At 48.2% G+C, this 23,747-nt stretch overlaps 1 protein-coding gene across 1 annotated transcript in view; it reads right to left on the minus strand.

Annotated features, from left to right (window-relative positions):
- Window positions 1–1,043: 1,043 nt before the first annotated feature.
- The window catches only part of DTD1 (D-aminoacyl-tRNA deacylase 1), a 121,902-nt gene continuing 99,198 nt past the window's right edge, over window positions 1,044–23,747 (minus strand). The window contains exons 5-6 of the mRNA XM_029076024.2: window positions 15,338–15,515; window positions 1,044–1,536 (exon numbers count right to left, since the gene is read on the minus strand). Of these exons, the coding sequence (XP_028931857.1) occupies window positions 15,360–15,515 (156 nt within the window). The 3' untranslated portion in view covers window positions 1,044–1,536; window positions 15,338–15,359. The remainder of the gene's footprint in view (window positions 1,537–15,337; window positions 15,516–23,747) is intronic.

Here is a 23,747-nt window from a genome sequence, read left to right on the forward strand (position 1 = left end):
TGCCTTTCTAGATGTCTCGTGTCTTTGTTTCCCTGTGTCGCTGTCCGTTTTTCAGTGTCATTATGTTTCTGCCTCTTTATGTTGGTCCCTAATCTTCTCTTGCCCTTCTTCCAATGGGGACCTTTTGTGTCTTGGCTGATTTTTCTGCCTGTCCTTCTCCTTCCCTTGCTCTGGTTCCTGAATTCCTCTTCTCTCCAGGGCACCGCTAGGAGGAATGGGAGTAGGGAGCCTTCCTACTCCATCCCTTCCGGTGGGACTGTGGACAATCCTGAAGTGCCTCTCTACATCGTGAGCTCTTTGTAGACAGAGAACGGGTCTAGCGACCGTATCGTACTCTCCCGAGCGCTCAGTACAGTGCTCTGCGCCCGGTAAGCGCTCAGTAAATACCGTTGATTAATCCCTGCCGTCTTCATTTCTTTACCCCTGCCTTTCGGCTCCTCGATCCCTCTCCGTCCTGTGTTTCTTTTCTTACTGTTTCTTCCTCTTCTTTGCTCTTCCCTATCTCCCTGTCTTTTCCATCCTTCTTCCCTTGCCCCGGGTCAGGAATCAGAGCCCCTATTTCCACCCGGCTCTCTTTCCCTTTCTCCTAAAGCCAAGAGGCTTAGGCGGCGGTAGAGGAGATGGAGGGTAAGAACGCTAGTCCTATGGCTAAGTGGCAAAGGATGTAGATGTGAGTTGGCCACTGCAGTACCAACGGGAAGGTCCGGGTCCGGGAGATCAACCCCCAAACTGCAGGCGGTGGAGCCGGGCTTCCCTGGAGCTACCGAGGGACTGGTTTGAAGGGGGAGACAAGTTTTCTCCGGTCCTATAGTTCCCTACTGACGATAACTCCACTTATCACCTCGCCACGGGAAAGATGGAGCCAAGCCACGGAGTCCCGAGAGAGGAGAACGCTGTGAATTTTGGAGGGCAAAGAGGCCGGCCGATTTGTTGGTGAAAGCCCGGTTTGAGCAGGGCTCTTTCCTTCCACCCCCGGGCAGCTGCACCATTCTCCGCACGCTGGACTGGCGCAAGACAGACAAAAATTTCTCAGGACAACTGGGAAATCGCGTAAGATGTCCGTTCTTTTTTTTATCTATCCCTTAACAGACACGACGGGCCAGCCTGGCATCCTGTATACCTCGAACGGTACCGTGTTCATGGTTTGAGACACATTGCTACTGACACACAAACACACCCCGGTGCACAATGACAATCCAAATACAAATAACGCCGCCGCCCTCCAAATTCACAACCGACGGTATTCGAAACCAACGGAAAGGTTTGGAAAGCGTGGGCTCCGTCACCAGGTTCAGTGAGCGAGACAATCGTCTCTCATCCCAGGGCTGGGTGAAATCAAATGCAGAACTCACTTTCACTATTAGGCACAACGACAACAGAAAATGGAAAACATTCCTTTGGTTGGTTCTTCTGCAGGGTGACGTGGATTCTTATTTTGGGAGTCCGCCTCTTCTCGCTTTCCTCTTCCCAGTCCCTTACACCGTATTTCTGAGAGGATGGTCCGGTGAGTCATCCGTGAATTTGCAGGATCCAGTGCTGTAAATGCAAATACGGACACGTGACCGGGGAGCCCCAGGTACCTTCTCATGGCTTCTCTCAAAAACGCCAGTAATAATAATAACGATAATGCTGTTTGTTAAGTGCTTACTATCTGCCAAACACTGTTCTGAGTGCTGGAGTAGATACAAGTTGATCGGGTTGGACGCAGTCCCATATGGGGCTCGCACTCTTAATTCCCATTTTACGGCTGAGGTAACTGAGGCCTGGAGAATTGAAGTGGCTCGCCCAAGGTCGCACAGCAGACAAGCGGTGCAGACAGGATGCTAGGTCCTTCTGACTCCCACGCCTGTGATCTATCCACTAGGCCACACTGCTTCTTTAAGCTTCTCTCCCTTGAACTCGTGGGGCCGCAAGCTTGTCAAACAAGGTCACTAAAACAGATTGCTCCTTATCAATAATGCAAATCTCTTCCTTACGTACGCTGCTTAGTTTCCCCAATCTGTGTAGATCCTGACATGCCAGAAGTCACTTCCTTTCAAAATAAAAAAGGCCCAAGGAAAGAAGACAGCACTTATTTATTGTGTTATAAAGGCTACTAGAGGTAATTGATCCTTTATATTCTTTTCTCCAAGAGCCTCGGGTTTCCTTGAATTAACCACGACAACGAAGCAAAAGTTAGCGTGGGTTTGTCAGTCAACCGATCGATGGTCTTCATTGAGCATTTACTGTGTGCGGAGCACTACGCTAAGCACTTGGGAGAATACGGTGCCACGAGTCGGTAGACATGATCTCTGCCCAAAAGAGGCTTACTATCTAGAGGGGAAGAGAGACAGTAAAATAAATTACAGATAAGGGAAATGGGAGTGTATGAGGACATGTACATAAGGGCTTTGGGGCTGGTGGTGGGGTGAAAATCAAGGCTTAACGTACCAGATCCAAGTACACGGGCGATGCAGAAGAGAGGGTGGAGAGGGGAAACGAGGGCCGGATCTCGGGAGGAGATATGATTTTAGGTGGGTAGAGTGGTGGTCTGTCGTCTGTAGAGCGGGGGGGAGTTCCCGGCCAGAGGGGGGATGAGGGCAAGGGATCGGCAGTGAGACAGAAGAGACCGAGGTACAGTGAGTAGCATGGCAAGGTGGCTAGATTGCGCGCCTGGGAGTCAGAAGGTCATGGGTTCTAATCCAGGCTCCGCCTCTTGTCTGGTATGTGACCTTGGGCAAGTCGCTTTACCTCTCTGGGCTTCAGCTACCTCCTCTGTAAAATGGGGATTGAGACTGTGAGCCTTCTGTGGGGCAGGGACTGTGTCCAACCCCATTTGCCTATATCCACCCTAGCGCACAGTACAGTCCCTGACACATAGTAAGTGCTTAACGAATACCTCAGTTATTATTATTATTATTATCATTAAGAGAAGCAGAGTGTACAGGTTGGATTGAGGTAGATCAGCGAGGTATGGTTGCAGAGAGCTGAGTGGTGGCCTAATCGCCACTTGTCATCTCCCAGCCTCATTAGTGTATTAGCCTCCTCTGTGACCTCTCTGTCTCCTCGGTCAGAAACTCGTGGGGCTCATTAAATACCACTGACTGATTGATTGATTGACATAAGGATGGATTTCTTCCTTCGGGGCAAAATCTCTGGAACTGCAGCGCAGAGCAGCCCAAAAGCAGGACGCCTTCTGCTGCCTCTCTAGGGTCTGATGGCTTGAATTCTTGGATACTATTTCAATCAATAATATTTCCACCAATAAGAACGATAATTGTGATACTTGTTAACCACCTCTTCTGAGGCAAGCACTGTTCTAAGCACTGCGGTAGATCAGGTGGGATGGGTGTCGATCAGGTGTTCATCAGGCAGGGCGCAGTACCAGTCCCACATGGGGCTCACAGTCAAGTAGGCGCAAGAACGGGTATCGAGTCTCCGTTTTAGAGCTGAGAAACTGAGGCACAGAGAAGTGAAGTGACTCGCTCAAGGTCACCCAGCAGGCAGATGGCGGAGCCAGGATTAGAACCTAAATCCTCTCAGTCCCAGGCCTGTGCTCTTCCCACTAGGCCACACTCATCCTGAGCATGTGTTGCGGGTAGAGCACTGTTCTTGGGAGAGTATAGTAGAACTAATATGGGTTCCAATGGATTCTAATCCCGCCTCCGCCGCTTGTCAGCTGTGAGACATTGGGCAAGTCACTTCACTTCTCTGTGCCTCAGTTACCTCATCTGGAAAATGGGGATGAAGACTGTGAGCTCTACCCGGGACACCCTCATTACCCTGAATCTACCCCAGAGCTTAGAACTGTGCTTGGCACATAGTAAGCACTTAACAAATACCAAGAATATTATTAATATAAAAGATTCCCTTCAAAGAGCTCACAAAGTAACAGACTTTGTAGACCCTAAAATCAACTCCAAGCTGGAGGGAGAAGGAAAAGGGAATATGCACATGAGCTGGCATTAAGTAATACTCAGTAATATAAGTAATTAATTACTTATTATAAATAATATAATATAATTTTATATAAGTAATATAAAATAGAAGCTTGTTGTAGGCAAGTACTGTTGTACCCCAAGTACTTAGTACAGTGCTCTGCACACAGTAAGTGCTCCACAGCTCTCAAAATCAGGGAAAATCTGGGAAACAGCAATTCTACCCCTAATCTAGACTGTAAACTCACTATGGGCAGGCAATTGTATCTGTTATATTATACACACCCAAGCGCTTAGTATAGTGCTCTACACATAGTAAGCGTTCATTCACCACCCCTCCCACCGCCACAGCACTTATGTACATATCTGTAATTTATTTATATTAAAGTCTGTCTCCCCCATTCATATCTGTAACTTTATTTATTTGTATTGATATCTGTCTCCCCCACTCTGACTGTAAACTCATTGTGGGCAGGGAATGCGACTGTATACTGTTGTAATCTACTCTCCCAAGTGCTCTGCCCCCACTGCACACTTAATACAGTGCTCTGCACACAGTCAGTGCTCAATAAATATGAACGAATGCATACCACTGATTGACTGATGTGCATATGCCTGTGAGTAACCGTTTAGCAGTGCAAAAATGCTGAAGTGGCAGTGGGAGGGAAGGACACCCTGGAGGACGTGTGATTGAGGATGGGGAGAGCTGCTATCTATAGAATATGAAAGGGGGAAGGAATTCCCACCTAGGGGCACATTTTGATCACGAAGTCATTGGAAGAAGAGGTGAGATTGGGGTACAGTGAGATGGTTACCTTGGGAAGATCGAAGAGTGTGAGCTGAGGTGTAGTGGGAGAAGACTGAAGACTATAAACTCCCTGTGAGCAGGGACTATATCGACCAACTCTTTTTTTGTGTGTGTGGTATTCGTTATATGCCAGACGCTGTATGGAGCGCTGGGGTAGATACAAGATAATTAGGCTGAATACGGTCCATGGGGCTCACAGTCTTAATTCCCATTTTACAGGCGAGGTAACTGAGGCACAGAGAAGTTAAGTGACTGGCCCAAAGTCACACAGCTGACAGGTGGTGGAGCTGGGATTAGAACCCTGGTCCTTCTTACTGCCAGGCCCGTGCTCTATCCATTAGGCAACACTGTTTCTGTTGCAGTGTACTCTCCCAAGTGCTTAGTACCGTGCTCTGCACACAGAATGTGCTCGATAAATTCCCTGACTGATTGATGGATAGAGAGAAGAAAGTGGATAAGGAGGAGGGTGAGAGCTAATTCAAAATGAACTGAAGGGAGGCTGAGTCTTGCCTTCAATCCATACAGTCTCTTGCCTCAAAACACGGGCTTCTGGGCCCAGAAAGCCCCAGGCCTGGGTGTGAGCAGGAGGGGTCCTGGGACTCAAGAAAAGTATAAGCTCCTTAAGGGCAGGGATTGTAGACTAGTACAATGTTTCAAAATATCTCTAGATTCCATCCTTTCCTCTCCATCCAAACTGCGACCCTGTTGGTCCAGGCACTTATCCTCACTGATTTCCCTACCTCCTGTCTCTCCCCACTTGAGTCAGTCAATCAGTAGTATTTATTGAGGGCTTATTCTGCACAGAGCATTGTACTAAATGCTTGGAAGAGTCGGTAGATACGTTCCCTCCCGTGGGGAGCCTCGAACCATCAGCCTGGACTACACCAAACCAGGTGGTGATCTCACAGAGCTAATGCCCGAGCCCTACTTTACTCTGCGTCCCGAATCATTTTTCTAAAACGCCGTTCAGTCCGCGCTTCCCCACTCCAGAACCTCCAGTGGTTGCCCATCCACCTCCTGGTCAAACAGAAACTCCTCGCCATCGGCTTTGAGATACTCAATCAGCTCGCCCCCTCCTACCAAACCTGACTTCCTAGAACAACCCAACACATTCACTTTGCTCATGTAACGTCATCCTACTCGCTGCACTTTGATCTCGTCTATCTTGCCACTGACCCCTGGCCCACATCCCACCTCTGGCCTGGAACTCCCTCTCCCTTCATATCTGACAGACAATCTCTCTCCCCGCCGTCGAAGCTTCACTAACAGCGCATTTCCTCTAACAGACCTTCCCCGACTAACCTTTCATTTCCCCCACTCCCTCTCCCTTCTGCATCGCCTACGGACTCGGAGTTGTACGCTGTAAGTGCTTGACATTCACCTCACCCTCAGCTCCGCAGCACTTTGGTACACATCTGTTTCCCCTTCTAGACTGTAAGCTCCTTGTCTACACAATAGGTGTTCGGTAAACAGAGTAGACTAATCCATAAATTGTTTTGCACACCGTAAGAGCTCGTTAAATACCACTGATTGATTGCCTGAAGAAGACAGAAGACCAAAGAGGAATGAAATGGCCAGAAAAGGTGGAATGGAAGAAGAAAGAAAAAAAGGAAAGTCGGAGAGGATAAAGTGGAAGAAGGAGAGAGGCAACAGCAACAGAATGAGGGAAGAGGGAAGCAGCAAACACGGCTGAGGGTAGTTAGCCGACCATAGGGAGACTCGATGAAAGTGAGGGAATTTTGTAGGGGAAGAGGGACTTGGTCAAGAAGGTAGGAATCTCAGGATCTTTGGAAATGGGGGAAAGGGAAGACCAGGGCTTCCCTCTGGGTTCTTGATCCCACTCCAGAAAGGGGCTCTTGGATCCCCCCTTCCAAGAATTAGATCTTGGGGGATCCTGTAGTGGTGGTCACTCACCTCCCCTTCTTGAAATCACCACCGACTCTGACTCGACTGACCCCAGCCAGTTAGAGTTCGAAAGTTAATCTCTGACCCGGCGGTCAAACCTTAGGCTATTCTCATCAAATGAAATTTGACTTCTTGAGATTTGCTGAGGATCCTCTGTCATTTGGAATTCGTCATCTTGCCACCAACTCTTGTAGAGTAGAGAATTTACCACGTGAGGCTTCCTTATGGAATTTGATTGCTTAATCGGGGAGATGTATTCATCGCCGCTTCCGATTCTAATTGGAATGCTTTCAAGGTTGACAAATGTGATCCTTAAAACAGCTGGTTAAAAGCCCTGGATTAGTAGTTGGGGAACGCTGAAGAAAATCTAAGAGGCTATGGAGTTCTGCAGGCTCAGGAACAAAGCCTACCAGTGCCTGAATTGACTAAACCCAGAAATCTGGAGAGATCTGAATGGCAGCCTAGAAAACTCCCCAAAGAAAGTCCATCACTCTTGGCCGTGGAATGTATCCTTTCCGTCTTGCTCATTCCCACTTTCCCCTATGCCAGGACCATGTTTCCCGTAATCAGAGCGCTTCAACATATTCATCGAAAAATTTTAATCTCCCTGTATTTTAATTTAGGCCACAGTCTGGGTGATCATTTCAAAACCACTCTGTGCTTTCCGTTCATTTTAGATACACTCTGAATACTTTCAAATTTTTATTCCGGAGAAATCAACTCTTTCAGATTCCTGAGCACAGGAAGGACCTCTAGCCGAGGAGGCCGACTCCTGGAAAACGCATAAACTCTAGGCCTTCAAAATAGCCTCCTGTCCTCAAAAGATGGGTACTGGATGGAGGCAGGAGCATCAGCTTCAAAGCAGACCTAGTCCTCCTGGATCTGTTTGGGGTTTGGCAGCATGGCTCAGGGGAAAGAGCCCAGGCTCGGGAGTCAGAGGTCATGGGTTCTAATCCCGGCTCTCCCACTTGTCAGCTGTGACTATGGGCAAGTCACTTAACTTCTCTGCGCCTCAGTTACCTCATCTGTAAAATGGGGATTAAGACTGTGAGCCTCATGTGGGACAACCTGATGACCTTCATTCATTCATTCATTCAATAGTATTTATTGAGCACTTACTATGTGCAGAGCACTGTACTAAGCGCTTGGAATGTACAAATCGACCTTCTATCCCCCCCAGCGCTTAGAATAGTGCTCTGCACATAGTAAGCGTTTAACAATTACCAACTTTTTTTTGAACCTTGACTAAACCACTTCAGGTGTTAAAATGAGGCTAGAACTCGCTTTGCCATTACTTCCTTTCAAGATGTGACTACGGGCCTGGTCCTGGAGGCAGGACATGAGTAGACTGCTCCTTTCTGGGAAAATCCACACTTCTTTTGGCACTTCAGGGGTCAAGCAGGACTCTTCATCTTGTAACCAACTGGGTTAACCAGGGGAGTCTGGAACCATTGGCCTTAGCTAGACCAAACAGGCTGGCGATCTCAAAGAGCTAACACACTCATTTTTACTTCACTCTGCTGCTTTATTCATTTTTCTAAAAAACCGTTCAGTCCACGTTTTCCCCACTCCTCAAGAACCTCCAATGGTTGCCCATCCACCGCCACATCAGACAGAAACTCCTTTCCATTGGCTTTAAAGCAGTTCTCCTCCTCCTACTTTACCTCACTGCTTTTCTACTACAACCCAGCCCACAAACTTTCCTCCTCTAACGCCATCCTAAACACTATACCTTGATTTTACCTATCATTCAATAGTATTTATTCATTCAATAGTATTTATTGAGCGCTTACTATGTGCAGAGCACTGTACCCATGTCCTCTCTTTGGCCTGGAACTCCCTCTCTCTTCATAGATGACAGATCCTGAAACCGCCACCCCTTCAAAGACTTATTACTCAAATCTCATCTCCTCCAAGGGGTTTCCCCAACTAAGCCCTAATTTCCCTTACTCTCTCTCCCTTCTGTGTCCCCATTGCACTTAAATCTGTACTCTTTAAAGACTTGATATATATTTACATATATATATATATATTCTAAACAGTATTTATTAAGTGCTTACTATGTACCAGGCACTGTACTGAGTGCTGGGATAGATACAAGTTGATTAGGTTGGACACAGTCCAGGTCCCACATTGGATTTCCAGTCTTAATCCTCATTTTACCGATGAGGTGAATGAGGTTCAGAGAAGTTAAGTAACTTGCCCAAGGTCACACAGTAGACAAGGGGCAGAGCCTGGTCTTTCTGACTTCCAGATTTGTGCTCTATCCACCATTCACACCGCTTTTTTCTGATTTTGACCTCACCCCCAGTCTCACAGCACATTGAACATACCCGTAATTTAATGTCTGTCTCCGCCCCACACTGTAAACTCCTTGTATGCATGGAAAATGTCTACCAATGTTTCTGTATCATACTCTTCCAGGCCCATAGTACAGTGCTCTGCACACAGAAGGTGCTCAATAAATACCATTCATTGACAGATTGACTGAGATTTTCCTGAAGCTTATCCGTCTGAGCATGATATTTCCCCACTGGGAATAATAATAATAATAATAATAATAATAATAATGATATTTGTTAAGTGCTGCCTATGTGAATACAAGCAAATCGGGTTGGACACAATCCCTGTCTCACCTAGGGCTCACAGACTTAATCCTCATTTTACAGATGAGGTAATTGAGGCCCAGAGAAGTAAATAGTGCCTTGCCCAAGGTCACACAGCAGGCAAATGGAGGAGCCAGGATTAGAACCCATGACCTTCTGATTGCCAGGCCTGTGCTCTATCCACTATGCCATGCTGTTAATGCCCTCTTCCAGGTCCTTCATGAATATACTAAATAAATCTGATTCTAGTATCCATTCCTGAGTGACCCCACTCTTTCTAATTCTCCAAACCAAAATGAGGCCATTATTCCCCCCCTCTGTTTTCTATCTTTTAGCTAATTATTTTGTATCCATATAGAACATTCCCTCCATTCAATCGATCAATCAGTCAATTAATCGTATTTATTGAGAGTTTACTGTGTGCAGAGCACTGTATTAAGCACTTGGGAGCATTCGCTATAATAGAGTTGGTAAAACATTCCCCGCCCACAAGGCGCTTACAGTCTAGAGAGGGAGACCAACATTAAACTTTATGAATATGTACACAAATAGAGTAATACATAAATAGGTGCTTTAGAGAAGCAGCGTGGCTCAGTGGTTCGAATCCCGGCTCTGCCACCTGTCAGCTGTGTGACTGTGGGCAAGTCACTTTACTTCTCTGTGCCTCAGTTCTCTCATCTGTAAAACGGGGATGAAGACTGTGAGCCTCACATGGGACAACCTGATGACCCTGTATCTACCCCAGCGCTTAGAACAGTGCTCTGCACATAGTAAGCGCTTAACAAATACCAAAATTATTATTATTATTATTCTTATAAATACTGGGGGGGGGGCTCGGCGTGGGGTGAATATCAAATGCTTAGTTCTCACTGTTTTTTAAAAAGCCAATGGCTGGAACTTTGTCAAAGACCTTTTGGAAACATAAATAGATTATGTCTACTGGTCCCCTCAAGCCACATGCTTGCTGATCCCTTAAAAAAACTCCAGCAGATCAGTGAGGCTCACTTTCCCCTTAGAGAAATCGTGTTGTCTTTCCCCAGTGTGTTGGCGTCGCTCTAGAAGTTCACTCACCCTAAACCTGACTAGAGAAGCAGTGTGGCCTAGTGGAGGGAGCACAGCCTGGGAGCCAGAGGACCTGGGTTCTAATACCAGCTTCGCCAACCTGCTTTGTGACCTTGAGTGAGTCACTTAACTTCTCTGTGTCCCCTCATCTGCAAAGGGGGAATTCAATACCTGTCCTCCCTCCTGCTTAGGCTGGAAGCTCCATGTGCAAACTGAATAACTTGTATCTACCCCAACCCCCAGGACAGCGCTCAGCATATAGTACGTGCCTAACAAATGCCACTAAGATTATTATCATTATTATCATGGAATCTGGCAGCAATTTGTCTATTCATTTGTCAGTGGGACTCACTGGCTTATCACTCCTAGAATCACCTCTAGTTCCACCTTGCAGATGGGATTGGATTGGGAAGTGCCGGTTCTCCAGCAGAGGGGTCGAAAGGGTTCCGAAATGTTCTAGGATTTTCAGGCTAATGAAATCCGGTTTCGGTGATGTATGTGCATCCAATTTATTCATCTGATATAAAATATCCTGTGGGGTCAACACATTCTGGCCTAGTTCCTGACTTGCCCACTAAAAATTTGGCCATGGGGATCTATCTCTCTAATCCACTGTGCCTCTCAATATCTCCTTTTTATGTCCAACAGGACCGTTTATCCCACTATCATCCAAGGGTCCCACCAACACCCTCGCTGGCTTATTGTATTTGATATCTCTGAAGACTTTTTCATTATTAACCATGCAAAGTGTTTGCCAAACTTCCACTTGATTTATGTAATTTCCTGTTGGCTCCCGCCTTATCACTCATTATGAGCTTTCCTGTACTTCACTTTGAGGACCAGAGTGATCTAGTGAAAAGAGAACAGGCCTGGGAGTCAGAGGACCTGGCTTCGAATCCCCATTCTGTCACATACCTGTTATGTGACCTTGGGCAAGTCACTTCACGTCTACGGGCCTTAGTCTCCTCATCCGTAAAATAGGGATTTAATACCTGTTTTCCTGCCTACTTAGACTGGGAGCCCCATGTGGGCCAGGGACTGTGTCTCATCTGAATCACTTGCATCTAGCCAGTGCTTGACACATAGTAAGCCATTAACAAATACTACTATCATTATTACAATATTATTATTATTATCTACACTTGATCAGGTTTTCCCTATTTGACTTTGCTGGGTTTCTCTGTCTCGCTGCATTTTTTCTTTGACACACATTTTATTTGAACTTTTAATTGTTTTTCAACAGCCTCCAGGTTCTTTAGGGGTTACTGCTCAACTTAGACTTAGATACACGGGTTCTTATCCCGCCTTCTCCACCAACCTGCTGTGTGACCTCGGGCAAGTCACTTAACCTCTCTGTACCTCAGTTCCCTTAGCTAAAAAATGGGGATTCAATACCTGTTCTCTCTCCTACATAGGCGGTGAGTCCTATATGAGACCTGATTATCTTGCATCTACCCCAGCGCCCGCTCTATTACAGGCAAGCTACCTTTCATCCATGACCTTTTCCTCTCCCGCTCTCTCCTCCTCCTCGCCCTTTCGGAAACGTGGCTCTCTCCCGAAGACACGGTCTCCGCCGCCGCTCTCTCCGGCGGAGGCCTCTCCTTCTCCCACTCCCCCAGACTCACCGGTAAGGGAGGAGGCGTCGGCTTCCTCCTCTCGCCCCGATGCCGCTTCCGCACTATCCCTCCTCCCCCCTCCCTCTCCTTCCCCTCCTTCGAAGCCCATATCATTCGCCTCTACCACCCACTCCAGTTACTTGTCGCCGTCATCTACCGCCCTCCCGGTCCCACCTCCGACTTCTTCGACCACCTTGACCCCTTTCTCACCTTCCTCCTCTCCTTCTCTCTGCCCACTCTGATCCTTGGAGACTTCAACATCCATACGGATGTACCCGACGACTCCTCTACCGCCCGCCTGCTATCCCTCCTCGACTCTGCCGACCTCCTCCTCCACCATACCGCGCCCACTCACCGACTCGGTCACACCCTCGATCTCGTCATCTCCTACCGCTGCACTAGCTCCTCACTCACCAACTCTGAAATCCCTCTCTCGGACCATAACCTTCTCACCTGCCTCATCTCTCACACTCCCTCCCCCTGCAAACCTTCGCTACTGCCCCACAGAGACCTCCGCTCTCTCGATCCCATCCGTCTTTCCAATAGCATCTCTCCTCACCTTGCCGCCCTGTCCTCTCTTCCCACTCTCGACGAGCGGGTCTCCGCTCTCAACTCCACCCTCTCTACTCATCTCGACTCTCTCGCCCCCCTTTCCCTCCGCCGCTCTCGCTCCACTAACACACAGCCCTGGATCACCTCCTCCGTCCACCTCCTACGCTCCTATGCTCGAGCTGCTGAGCGCTGCTGGCGAAAGTCCAAGCACCAAGCCGACCTCACACACTTCAAATTTTTCCTTTCCTGCCTTAACTCTGCCCTCTCCTCCGCCAGGCAAAGCTTCTTCTCCTCCCTCATCGACACCCATGCCCGTCACCCCCGCCGATTGTTCCGGACCTTTAACTCTCTCCTTAGGCCCCCTGTTCCTCCCCTACCCCATCTCTCACCCCCAATGATCTGGCCACCTATTTCCTCACGAAAATCAACACGATCAGGTCTGAGCTCCCCAAAGTCACCCCTCCGCCTCTCCCCTCCCCCCCCAACAACCCCCTCCCCTACGTTCCCATCCTTCCCTGCAGTATCCTCAGAGGAGATCTCCTCCCTCCTCGCAAGCGCCACCCCCTCCACCTGCGCCTTGGACCCCATTCCCTCTCACCTTCTTAAAACCATCGCCCCTGCCCTCCTCCCTTCCTTAACTTCTATTTTTAACCACTCGATCTCCAAGGGCTCCTTCCCCTCTGCCTTCAAACACGCCCACGTCTCCCCCATCCTAAAAAAACCCGCTCTTGACCCCACTTCCCCCTCCAGTTATCGTCCTATCTCCCTACTACCCTTCCTTTCCAAAATCTTAGAACGAGTCGTCTACAATCGATGCCTAGAATTCCTTAACTCCCATTCTCTCCTAGACCCCCTCCGATCTGGCTTCCGTCCCCTCCACTCTACCGAGACTGCTCTCTCTAAGGTCACCCGTGACCTCCTTCTTGCCAAATCCGATGGCTCCTACTCCATTCTGATCCTCCTTGACCTCTCTGCTGCCTTTGACACTGTCGACCATCCCCTCCTCCTCCGTACCTTATCTCACCTTGGCTTCACGGACTCTGTCCTCTCCTGGTTCTCCTCTTACCTCTCTGGCCGATCATTCTCGGTCTCCTACGCCGGAGCCTCCTCCCCCTCCCATCCTTTAACTGTCGGAGTTCCTCAAGGGTCAGTTCTTGGCCCTCTTCTGTTCTCCATTTACACTCACTCCCTCGGTGAACTCATCCGCTCTCACGGCTTTGACTACCATCTCTACGCAGATGACACGCAGATCTACATCTCCGCCCCTGTCCTCTCCCCCTCCCTTCGGGCTCGCATCTCCTCCCGCCTCCGGGACGTCTCCACCTGGATGTCGGCCCGCCACCTAAAACTCAACATGAGCGAGACTGAGCTCCTCATCTTCCCTCCCAAGCCCGGTCCGCTCCCAGACTTCTCCATCACCGTGGATGGCACGACCATCCTTCCCGTCCCGCAGGCCCGCAATCTCGGTGTCATCCTTGACTCGTCCCTCTCGTTCACCCCACACATCCTATCCGTTACCGAGACCTGCCGGTTTCACCTCTACAATATCGCCAAGATCCGCCCTTTCCTCTCCACCCAGACGGCTACCTTACTATTACGGGCTCTCGTTCTATCCCGGCTAGACTACTGTGTCAGCCTTCTCTCTGACCTCCCTTCCTCCTCTCTCGCCCCGCTCCGGTCTATTCTTCACTTCGCCGCCCGGCTCATCTTCCCGCAGAAACAATCTGGGCATGTCACTCCCCTTCTTAAACAACTCCAGTGGTTGCCTATCGACCTCCGCTCCAAACAAAAACTCCTCACTCTAGGCTTCAAGGCTCTCCATCACCTTGCCCCTTCCTACCTCTCCTCCCTTCTCTCTTTCTACCGCCCACCCCGCACGCTCCGCTCCTCTGCCGCCCACCTCCTCACCGTCCCTCAGTCTCGCCTATCCCGCCGTCGACCCCTGGGTCACATCCTCCCGCGGTCCTGGAACGCCCTCCCTCCTCACCTCCGCCAAACTGATTCTCTTTCCCTCTTCAAAACCTTACTTAAAAATCACCTCCTCCAAGAGGCGTTCCCAGACTGAGCTCCTCTTCCCCCTCTACTCCCTCTGCCATCCCCCCTTTACCTCTCCGCAGCTAAAGCCTCATTTTCCCCTTTTCCCTCTGCTCCTCCACCTCTCCCTTCCCATCCCCACAGCACTGTACTCGTCCGCTCAACTGTATATATTTTCGTTACCCTATTTATTTTGTTAATGAATTGTACATCGCCTCGATTCTATTTAGTTGCCATCGGTTTTTACGAGATGTTCTTCCCCTTGACGCTGTTTAGTGCCATTGTTCTTGTCTGTCCGTCTCCCCCGATTAGACCGTAAGCCCGTCAAACGGCAGGGACTGTCTCTATCTGTTGCCGACCTGTTCATCCCAAGCGCTTAGTACAGTGCTCTGCATATAGTAAGCGCTCAATAAATACTATTGAATGAATGAATGAATGAATTCAGTGCTTGGCACATAGTAAGCACTTAACAAATACCAGAGTGATTATTATAAGGCCAAATGCTAGATGAAATAGAACTGCCCATATTATTGTAAAAGTACCAGTAATTTGGCAATTTGCTCAACAAAATGTCTACATTCAAAACCTCTAAATCGTACCCGTGTTAGCCCTTCTGTGTACCAATAATTCCCCATCCGTGCTATGACATTTTCCTTTTATTAAGGAAGAGACGAGTTTGAAGGAAGATTTAAGAACACTGATATGTAAAGCTGCAGAGATAAGCACCTGCCATGATTCTACGACGTATTCTATTTTACTTCCGTCAACAAGAGGCCATTATATTGTTCAGTAGAAGCTGACAGCAGGGGGACAGCACGGTATGTAAACGGTTCATACCTGAGGCTTGCGTTTTCTCAATTTAAGGTTCCCTTTCAGAAGACACATCGCCCTCAGCTCCACTGCTGGCACTTGGGTCGTCCTTACTGCGAGGAACACTTCTCTCTTTACTTGATTCAGACGGCCCCTTCGCTCTGGTCTTCTCTTTTCTCTGCTGTTGTTTCTCGAGCTTGGACAGCTGATTCAAAGAAAAAAAAAAAATCCTATAATAAACACGTCCGTGACATCAGCTCGTGCTTCTTCCTAAAGCACTCTGTTCAGAACTATTTATCCAGGGCTTAACATAGTGCCCGGCACATAGAAAACACTCAAATACCATAATTATTATTAATTTCTAATAACTGATAGAGCATTCATCTGCTAAAATTTCAACACCAGGGTCTCATTCAATCAATCAATAGATCAACCAACTGCATTTATTGAGCTCTTACTGTGTGTACAGCACTGTTCTGTTTGGGAAAATACAACATAACAATATAACAGACACATTCCCTGTCCATATCAAGCTAATCTCCCAGCAATTCAAATTCACCAAATCAGTTCCAATTGGCAAATGATCCTGAAGACGCAGCTTTTGCCAATCCCTTTCTCATCATGAGCTAGGCTAAGGGGGATTGAACACTGAATTTTCTGATAGCTGAATCATTTGGCATTGGAAAAAATGCTTTAAGAATGAATTCTCTGTTCCAGCTTTCTACTTTCTCTTGAACTAACCATTAAAGTCAGGATGCAGCAAACATTTTTCTAATGCTGAATAATAATCACCTTGCTTTTATAATTCTGCAGCGCCTGTCCTCCGAGTAGCTTCCCATACGTTAAGTCAATCAGAGGACAAGGATGTGGCGAACATGGAACTTGATAGAGATGCACCCCAGAATCTCAGCCGCTCCTCCCGCTCTGCCCAGGGGACGACTCGAGGAAGCACCACATGGGATGACGGGAGTAATCTTCGCCGGCCCAGTGGATGGCTGACACTCGAGATTTAAGAGACGGTGGCCAGGGCTACCGTAAGAAGCGGATTGGGGAAAGATGAAGGCCACACTTGTTGTCTGGGTCTCCTTTTGCTCTGCTTCCTAACCGTGACAGGAATCGATCAGTCAATCCTATTTATTGAGCACTGACTGTGTGCAGAGCAATTTACTAAGCACTTGGGAGAGTACCATATAATAGAGTTGATAGACGCAGTCCCTGCCCACACTCTTCAGGGGTGTGCTATTACCATCGTACAGGATTTCTGAGTGGGAGCTTCCCTTTCCACACCTCCTGTGGAGCCAGCTGGCAATACCTCACCCAGCTTGGATAGGAGTTGGATTCCCAGATAATAATAATAATTATAGTATTTGTTAAGCACTTACTATGTGCCAAGCACTGTTCTAAGCACTGGGGGAGATACAAGGGTGTCAGGTTGTCCCACGTGGGGCTCACAGTCTTAATCGCCATTTTACAGATGAGGTAACTGAGGTACAGAGAAGTTAAGTGACTTGCCCAAGGTCATACAGCTGATAAATGGTGGAGCCGGGATTAGAACCCACGACTTCTGACTCCCAAGCCCGTGCTCTTTCCACTAAGCCACGCTGCTTTATTCCCCTGACTCCAACATCTCTCCCTCCGAAACCCTACTAACCACAGGACTTAGTGCTCGGAGGAATCAGCAAATCCATCTCCCCTTACTTCCAGCGGGATGGTCTCAGACTGTCGGAAAAGACAGCCCAAGCTTTAGTCCAAGAGAGATATTTTTGGAAGGAGAAGAGAAGGCATTTGTGGCAAAGCCTCAGAAACCCAGTTTCATCTGTCTCCCAGACCGAAGCCGCTGCGAAGATTTTATAGCTCAAAATAAAAAGGGAGAAATACATGAAAGGGCGATTCCTCTGCAGAAATACTTTTCAAAGAAAAGCAAAGACAACTCAATGGGTCTGTCATCAGCTCCTGTGTCCCAGACAGGATACTGGCAAAAAGCTTCATTGGATGAACGATCGAACAATGGGTGCTTTGATACAGATGTGTTATACTGGGTTTATCAATTCACTGGATTTTCTGCCTTGGGTTACTTTTCAATGTGGCTTTCCAGTTCCTCCCTCCTGCCCCTTCTTTGACTCTCCCACCTTTCCAGCAGTATCTCCAGAGGAAATCTCCCACCTCCTCTCGAAATCCACCCCTTCTAATGATGGTATTTGTTAAGCGCTTACTACGTGCCAAGCACTACGCTAAGTACTGGGGTGGATACAAGCAAATCGGGTTGGACACAGTCCCTGTCCCACGTGGGGCTCACAGTCTCAATCCCCATTTTACAGATGAGGTAACAGATGTACGGAGAAATGAAGTGACTTGCCCAAGTTCACACAGCAGACAAGTGGCCCAGCCAGGATTAGAACCCGTGATCTTCTGACTCCCAGGTCCATGATCTACCCACTAGGCCACGCTGCTTCTCTACGTACGCCTCCAATCCCATCTCTTTGCACCTTGCCAAAACGCTTGCCCCTTCCCTTCTTCCTTCCCTGATCGCCGTCTTCAGCTGTTCACTCTCCAGTGGCTTCTTCCCCTGTACTTTCACCCATGCGCATGTGTCCTCTATCATAAGAAAAAAATCCTCCATTGTCCCCACAACTCCCCCACAAGCAGTTATTGCCCCATCTCCTTCCTACCATTCCTCTCCAAACTCCTTGAGCGACATGTCAGTACCTACTACCTCCACTTCCTCTTCTCCAATTCTCTCCTTGAACCCTCCAATCTGGCTACTGACCCCTTCAGTCCATGGAAACTGCCTTCTCTACGGTTACCGATAATCTTTGTCTTGCCAAACCCAACAGCCTCTACTCCATCCTAATCCTCCTCTGCCTCTCAGCTGCCTTCGACCCTGTGGACCATCCCCTTCTCCTAGAAACATTAGCTAACCTCTGCTTCGTGACACTGTCCTCTCCTGGCTCTCCTCCTATCTCTCTGGATGCTCATTCTCAGTCTCTTTCACAGGATCCTCCTTTGTCTCCCACCCCCAAACTGTGGGTGTCCCTCAAGGCTCAAATCTGGGACCCCGTCTATTCTCCATCTACACTACCCCATTCGCTCCCATGGCTTCAACTATCCTCTCTAGGCGGATGATTCCCCAATCTATATCTCCAGCCCCGATCCTGCTCCACCTTTGCAGTCTCATATTTCCTCCTGCCTTCAGGACAGCGCTACTTGGATGTCCCACAAATACCTCACACTTAACATGCCCGAAACAGAACTCCTCATCTTCCCATTTATACACTGTCCTCCTCCTGCCTTTCCTATCACTGTGGATAACACCACCATCCTGTCTCACGAGCCCTTAACCTTTGCATTATCTCCGACTCATCTCTCTCATTCAACCCACAAATTCAACCTGTCACCAAATCCCGTCGGTTCCATCTTCACAACATCCCTAAAATCCACACTTTCCTCTCCATCCAAAATGCTGCCCTGTTAATCCAAGCTTTTACCCTCATCCACCCTCATTTCTGTATCAGCCTCCTTGCTGGCCTCCCAGCCTCCTGTCTCTCTCCACTAGAGTCCATACTTCACTCTGCCGCTCGGATCATTTTTCTAAAAAAGAGTTCAGTCCACATCTCCCCACTCCTCAAGAACCTCCACTGGTTCCCCATCCACCTCCACATCAAACAGAAACTCTTACTATTGGCTTTAAAAGGTTCAATCACCTTGCCCCTTCCTATTTTACCACTGTGATTTCCTACTACACCCAGCACGCTCACTTTACTCCTCTAATGCCAACCACTCACTGTACCTCCATCTCGTCTATCTCGTCACCGATCCCTTGCCCACATCTTGCCTCTGGCCCGAAACTCCCTCCCCGCTTATATCTGACTGACCGTTCGTCTTCCTACTTTCAAAGCCTTTATTAAAATCCCATCTTCTCCAAGACATCTTCCCTGCCCAACTATTCATTTCCTCTACTTCTGGGTCGCCTTTTTACTTGGAATTATTCAGCCCACCCTCATCCCCACAACGTTCATGTATTTATCTTTCATTTATTTTAATGTCTGTCTCCCCATCTAGACTGTAAGCTCTTTGTGGGGATGGAGCATGTCTACTACCTCTGTTCTACTGCACTTTCCCAAGCGCCTAGTGCATTATTCTGCACACAGAAAGTGCTCAGTAAATATGACTGACTGAAGGCTAAACCCGCTGTAGGATTCTCAGCAAGTTCTGATGGGTAGCCAAGACAGCAAAACCTACTAAAACAATGCTACAGATCAGTCTCAGTCACAGGACAATCTATTTGGAGCACAAATAATATGATGATAGTAGGATGATGCTACAAAGAGTACACAAAAGGTTAGCGGCATGCTAATCTACAACTCCCACAACATACGATGGCTTTCAGGCGGCCTCTGCTCTTCAAGCCCCCCAGTTAAAACACTGTTTTTCCAGTTGCCCTCCTCTGATTTGTTCCCCCAAGCAGGATCTGATTGGGGGCATCTGCCTGTTGGGCACTCCAAACAACTTGATCAGGGGGCAAATCTTCCTGTTGAGTCCCCAGGGCCGGTAATGCAGGAGGTGGGATCCATTTGGAAGTGACTGGGAGGGTGTCTGAGCTGGAACCTGGCTCTGTTCCCAATCCCGAGTTTCACTCATTCACTCAATCGTATTTATTGAGCGCTTACTGTGTGCAGAGCACTGTACCAAGTGCTTGGGAGAGGACAATAAAACAATAAACAGGCTATTCCCTACCCACAGTGATCTTATAGTCTAGGGGGGGAGACAGACATTAATATATAAAAAAATTTACAGCTCTGTACGTAAGAGCTGTGGGGATGGGATGGGGAAGAAAAGAGGGAGCAAGGATGGGGTTGAAGAGGAGCATGTTGGGAGCCTGTTGGAGAGGTAGTAGATTTAAGAAAATCCTCATCCCCATCACTGCAAAACTGCATTATTATTATTATTATTACTGTGGTATCTGGGCCTCAGTGCCTCAGTTACCTCATCTGCAAAATGGGGATTAAAACTGTGAGCCCCAAATGGGACAACGTGCTTACCTTCTATCTATCCCAGCTCTTAGAACAGTGCTTGGCACATAGTAAGCGCTTAACAAAGAAATTAAGCAGCATGCCCAAGGTCACACAGCAGGCAAGTGGTGGAGGCAAAATTAGAACCCATGACTCCCAGGCCCGTGTTCTTTCCACTAAGCCATGCTGCTTCCCCGTGATCACTAATAAGCTCACGTGGAACTTCATTTGCTTTTAGCCCAGTGGGACCTTGGTATCCTGGCTCCACATTATCAGGAAGTAATAATAATAATAATAATTGTGGTATTTTTTGAGCGCCTACTATGTGCCTACCATATGCGCTGGGGTGGATACAAGAAAATCAGGTTGGACAAAGTCCCTGTCTCCCAGACTCAATCCCCATTTTACAGATGAGGCAACTGAGGCCCAGAGAAGTGAAGCAACTGTCACGCAGCAAAGTGGCAGAGTCCGGACTAGAACCCATGACCTTCTGACTTCCAGACACCTGCTCTATCTACTCTGCCTTGCTGCTTCTAATGCACCTGCGGCCCAACACCGCAAAAGCTGGATCAGAGCTTGGCCGCAGCCAATTGATGGGCAGGTTTTTTTCACCCGGTGCATTTTGGATCAGGCTACCTGGGAGAAGCTGCTCCTGCATGGTCTTAAAAAGTGGAACTCATCACAGGAAGTGATGAAGCTTAGTGCCAAGCTCTGCAAATAGTAAGTCCTCAATAAATACCATTGATTGATTGACTATACAGAAAAGGAAGCTTTAGCAGCATGGCGTAGCGGAAAGAGCACGGGCCTGGAAGTCAGAAAATCATGAGTTCTCATCCTCGTTCCGTCACTTGTCTGCTGTGTGACCATGGGCAAGTCACTTTACTTCTCTGATTACTCAGTTACCGCATCTATAAAATGGGGATTAAGACTATGAGCCCCATGTGGGACAACTTGATGACCTTGTATCTACCCCAGCGCTTAAGAACAGTGCTTGGCACATAGTAAGCGCTTAAGAAATACCATCATTGATATTATCATTATCATTCTCCGTGCCTCAGCTACCTCATCTGTAAAATGGGGACTGAAACTGTGAGCCCCAAGTGGGACAGGGACTGTGTCTAAACCAATTTGGTAGTATTTGGTACCCGAGCGCTTAATAGAGTGCCTGGCACACAGTAAGCACTTAACAAATACCATAATTATTATTACTATTAATTTGTTGATGGCATTTTGTTCAACACTTACTCTGTGCCAAGCACTGGACTAAGCGCTAGGGTAGATATAAGATAATCAGGTTGGACACGGTCCCTGTCCCACATGGGGCTCATAGTCTACGTGGGAAGGAGAACAGATATTGAATCCCTCTTTAACAGATGAGCAAACTCAGGCACCGAGAAGTTAAGCGACTCGTCCAAGGTCACACAGGAGGCAAGTGGCAAAACCGGGAAGAGAACCAAGGTCTCCCGACTTTCAGGCCCGTGTTCTTTCCGCCAGGCCGCTGTTTCTTAGAGTCCTCGACGAAATGCGCTGAGGTGTTCTCCGGGACAATCAAATCTGGATTTCTTAATAATAATAATAATAACGTTGGTATTTGTTAAGCGCTTACTATGTGCCGAGCACCGTTCTAAGCACTGGGGTAGACACAGGGGAATCGGGTTGTCCCACGTGGGGCTCACAGTCTTAATCCCCATTTTTACAGATGAGGTAACTGAGGCACCGAGAAGTTAAGTGACTTACCCAAAGTCACACAGCTGACAAGTGGCCGAGCCTGGATTCGAACCCATGACCTCTGACTCCAAAGCCCGGGCTCTTTCCACTGAGCCACGCTGCTTCTCGTTTTTTGTCCTTGGCAGGTTCGGTGTCAGATACAGACCCGCCTGTGGTTGAAACTGATATCTGCATCAGGGCAAAGACGTCTTGAAGTTTACTCACGAGGCGATGGTATAGAACGAAACCTTATCACTACAGACTTCTTGGGCATTTCTCCACTTTAACGGACTTATCGGCAGCCCTCTAAACCCCTGGTTTGGATGAATAGGGAGAAGGAGGAGTTTCGACCCCAAGGATCTAGCTCTTCTTAGATAAGAAGAGGTCTTAAATGGCTGATAAAAAAAAAAAAATGATGCAGTGATTCGAGTAAGCTATTACCCTTGCATCTCTATATAATCCTTCTTTCATTTTATTCATCTTCAAACAAATCGCACCCACACTGGCACTGCAGTTCAAACGAAGCCCAGCTTTCTACGGGAACGCTGTGAACTAACCTAATAAATCCAAGCCTGTGCTCACGCTCGGCTCTCGGAGACTAGGGCATTCAAAATGTGGAATTTACATCAGAAGAGACACTTGTTTTTTTACTAAAAAGAGAGAAAAAAATGGCCATTGCAGTTGGGCTCATTTAATGCGCTCGTGGCTTCGAAAATAAGGCAGACCACCACACAGAGAAGAAATAAGCCAATGAGGGACCTGCACGTCCACCGTCTACGAACATCTCCGCGTTAACTTTCCGTATTAGCAGATGAGCGTGTTTCCAATCGCTCCGGGAAGAATGGCCCAAGCTGAACGGGATCAGAGCACCGTGGGCAGAAAACGAAACAGGCCCAGGCAGCTTGCACACGCAGCTGCCTGCCGGAGCAGCCAAGAAGCCAGGTGTCGGTGCTGGAGTGAAAGCGTCTCTCTCTGACTTATTGTTTAGCTCAGAGGGCCCAGCCGCGGGATAAAAGAGCCCAGTGACCCCTGCCCCGAGGATCTCGGTCTTTTGGGCGGTGCCAAGCGATGAGGGAGGCCCAAACTCCTCCAACTCAATTGGCCCTTGTCTTGGGCAGAGAGAGAGATTGGATTTCCAGCTTTTCAGCCTCCTCCACATGCCTCCATTCTAGGAACTGCGCCGATCCCTTTACCGGGAGGGCAGATTGGATTAGACTGAGAACAGGCCGGCTGCCTGGGCAGTGGGGAGAAGATGAATGACCGTGCCTGGTGATTCCCAGTCTAGGCCTCCTTTCATTCATTCATTCAATAGTAATAATAATAATGTTGGTATTCGTTAAGCGCTTACTATGTGCAGAGCACTGTTCTAAGCGCTGGGGTAGATACGGGGTCATCAGGTTGTCCCACGTGAGGCTCACAGTCTTAATCCCCATTTTACAGATGAGGGAACTGAGGCATAGAGAAGTTAAGTGACTCGCCCACAGTCACACAGCTGACAAGCGGCAGAGCTGGAATTCGAACCCATGACCGCTGACTCTCAAGCCCGTGCTCTTTCCACTGAGCCACGCTGCTTCTCGTATTAATTAATAGTATTTATTGAGCGCTTACTATGTGCAGAGCACTGTACCAAGCGCTTGGAAGGTACAATTAGGCAACAGATAGAGACAATCCCTGCCCAATGACGGGCCCACAGTCTAATCGGGGGAGACAGATGGCAGAGT

Source organism: Ornithorhynchus anatinus, chromosome 1, assembly GCF_004115215.2.
Source record: "Ornithorhynchus anatinus isolate Pmale09 chromosome 1, mOrnAna1.pri.v4, whole genome shotgun sequence".
In the NCBI taxonomy this organism is placed as follows: Eukaryota; Metazoa; Chordata; class Mammalia; order Monotremata; family Ornithorhynchidae; genus Ornithorhynchus; species Ornithorhynchus anatinus.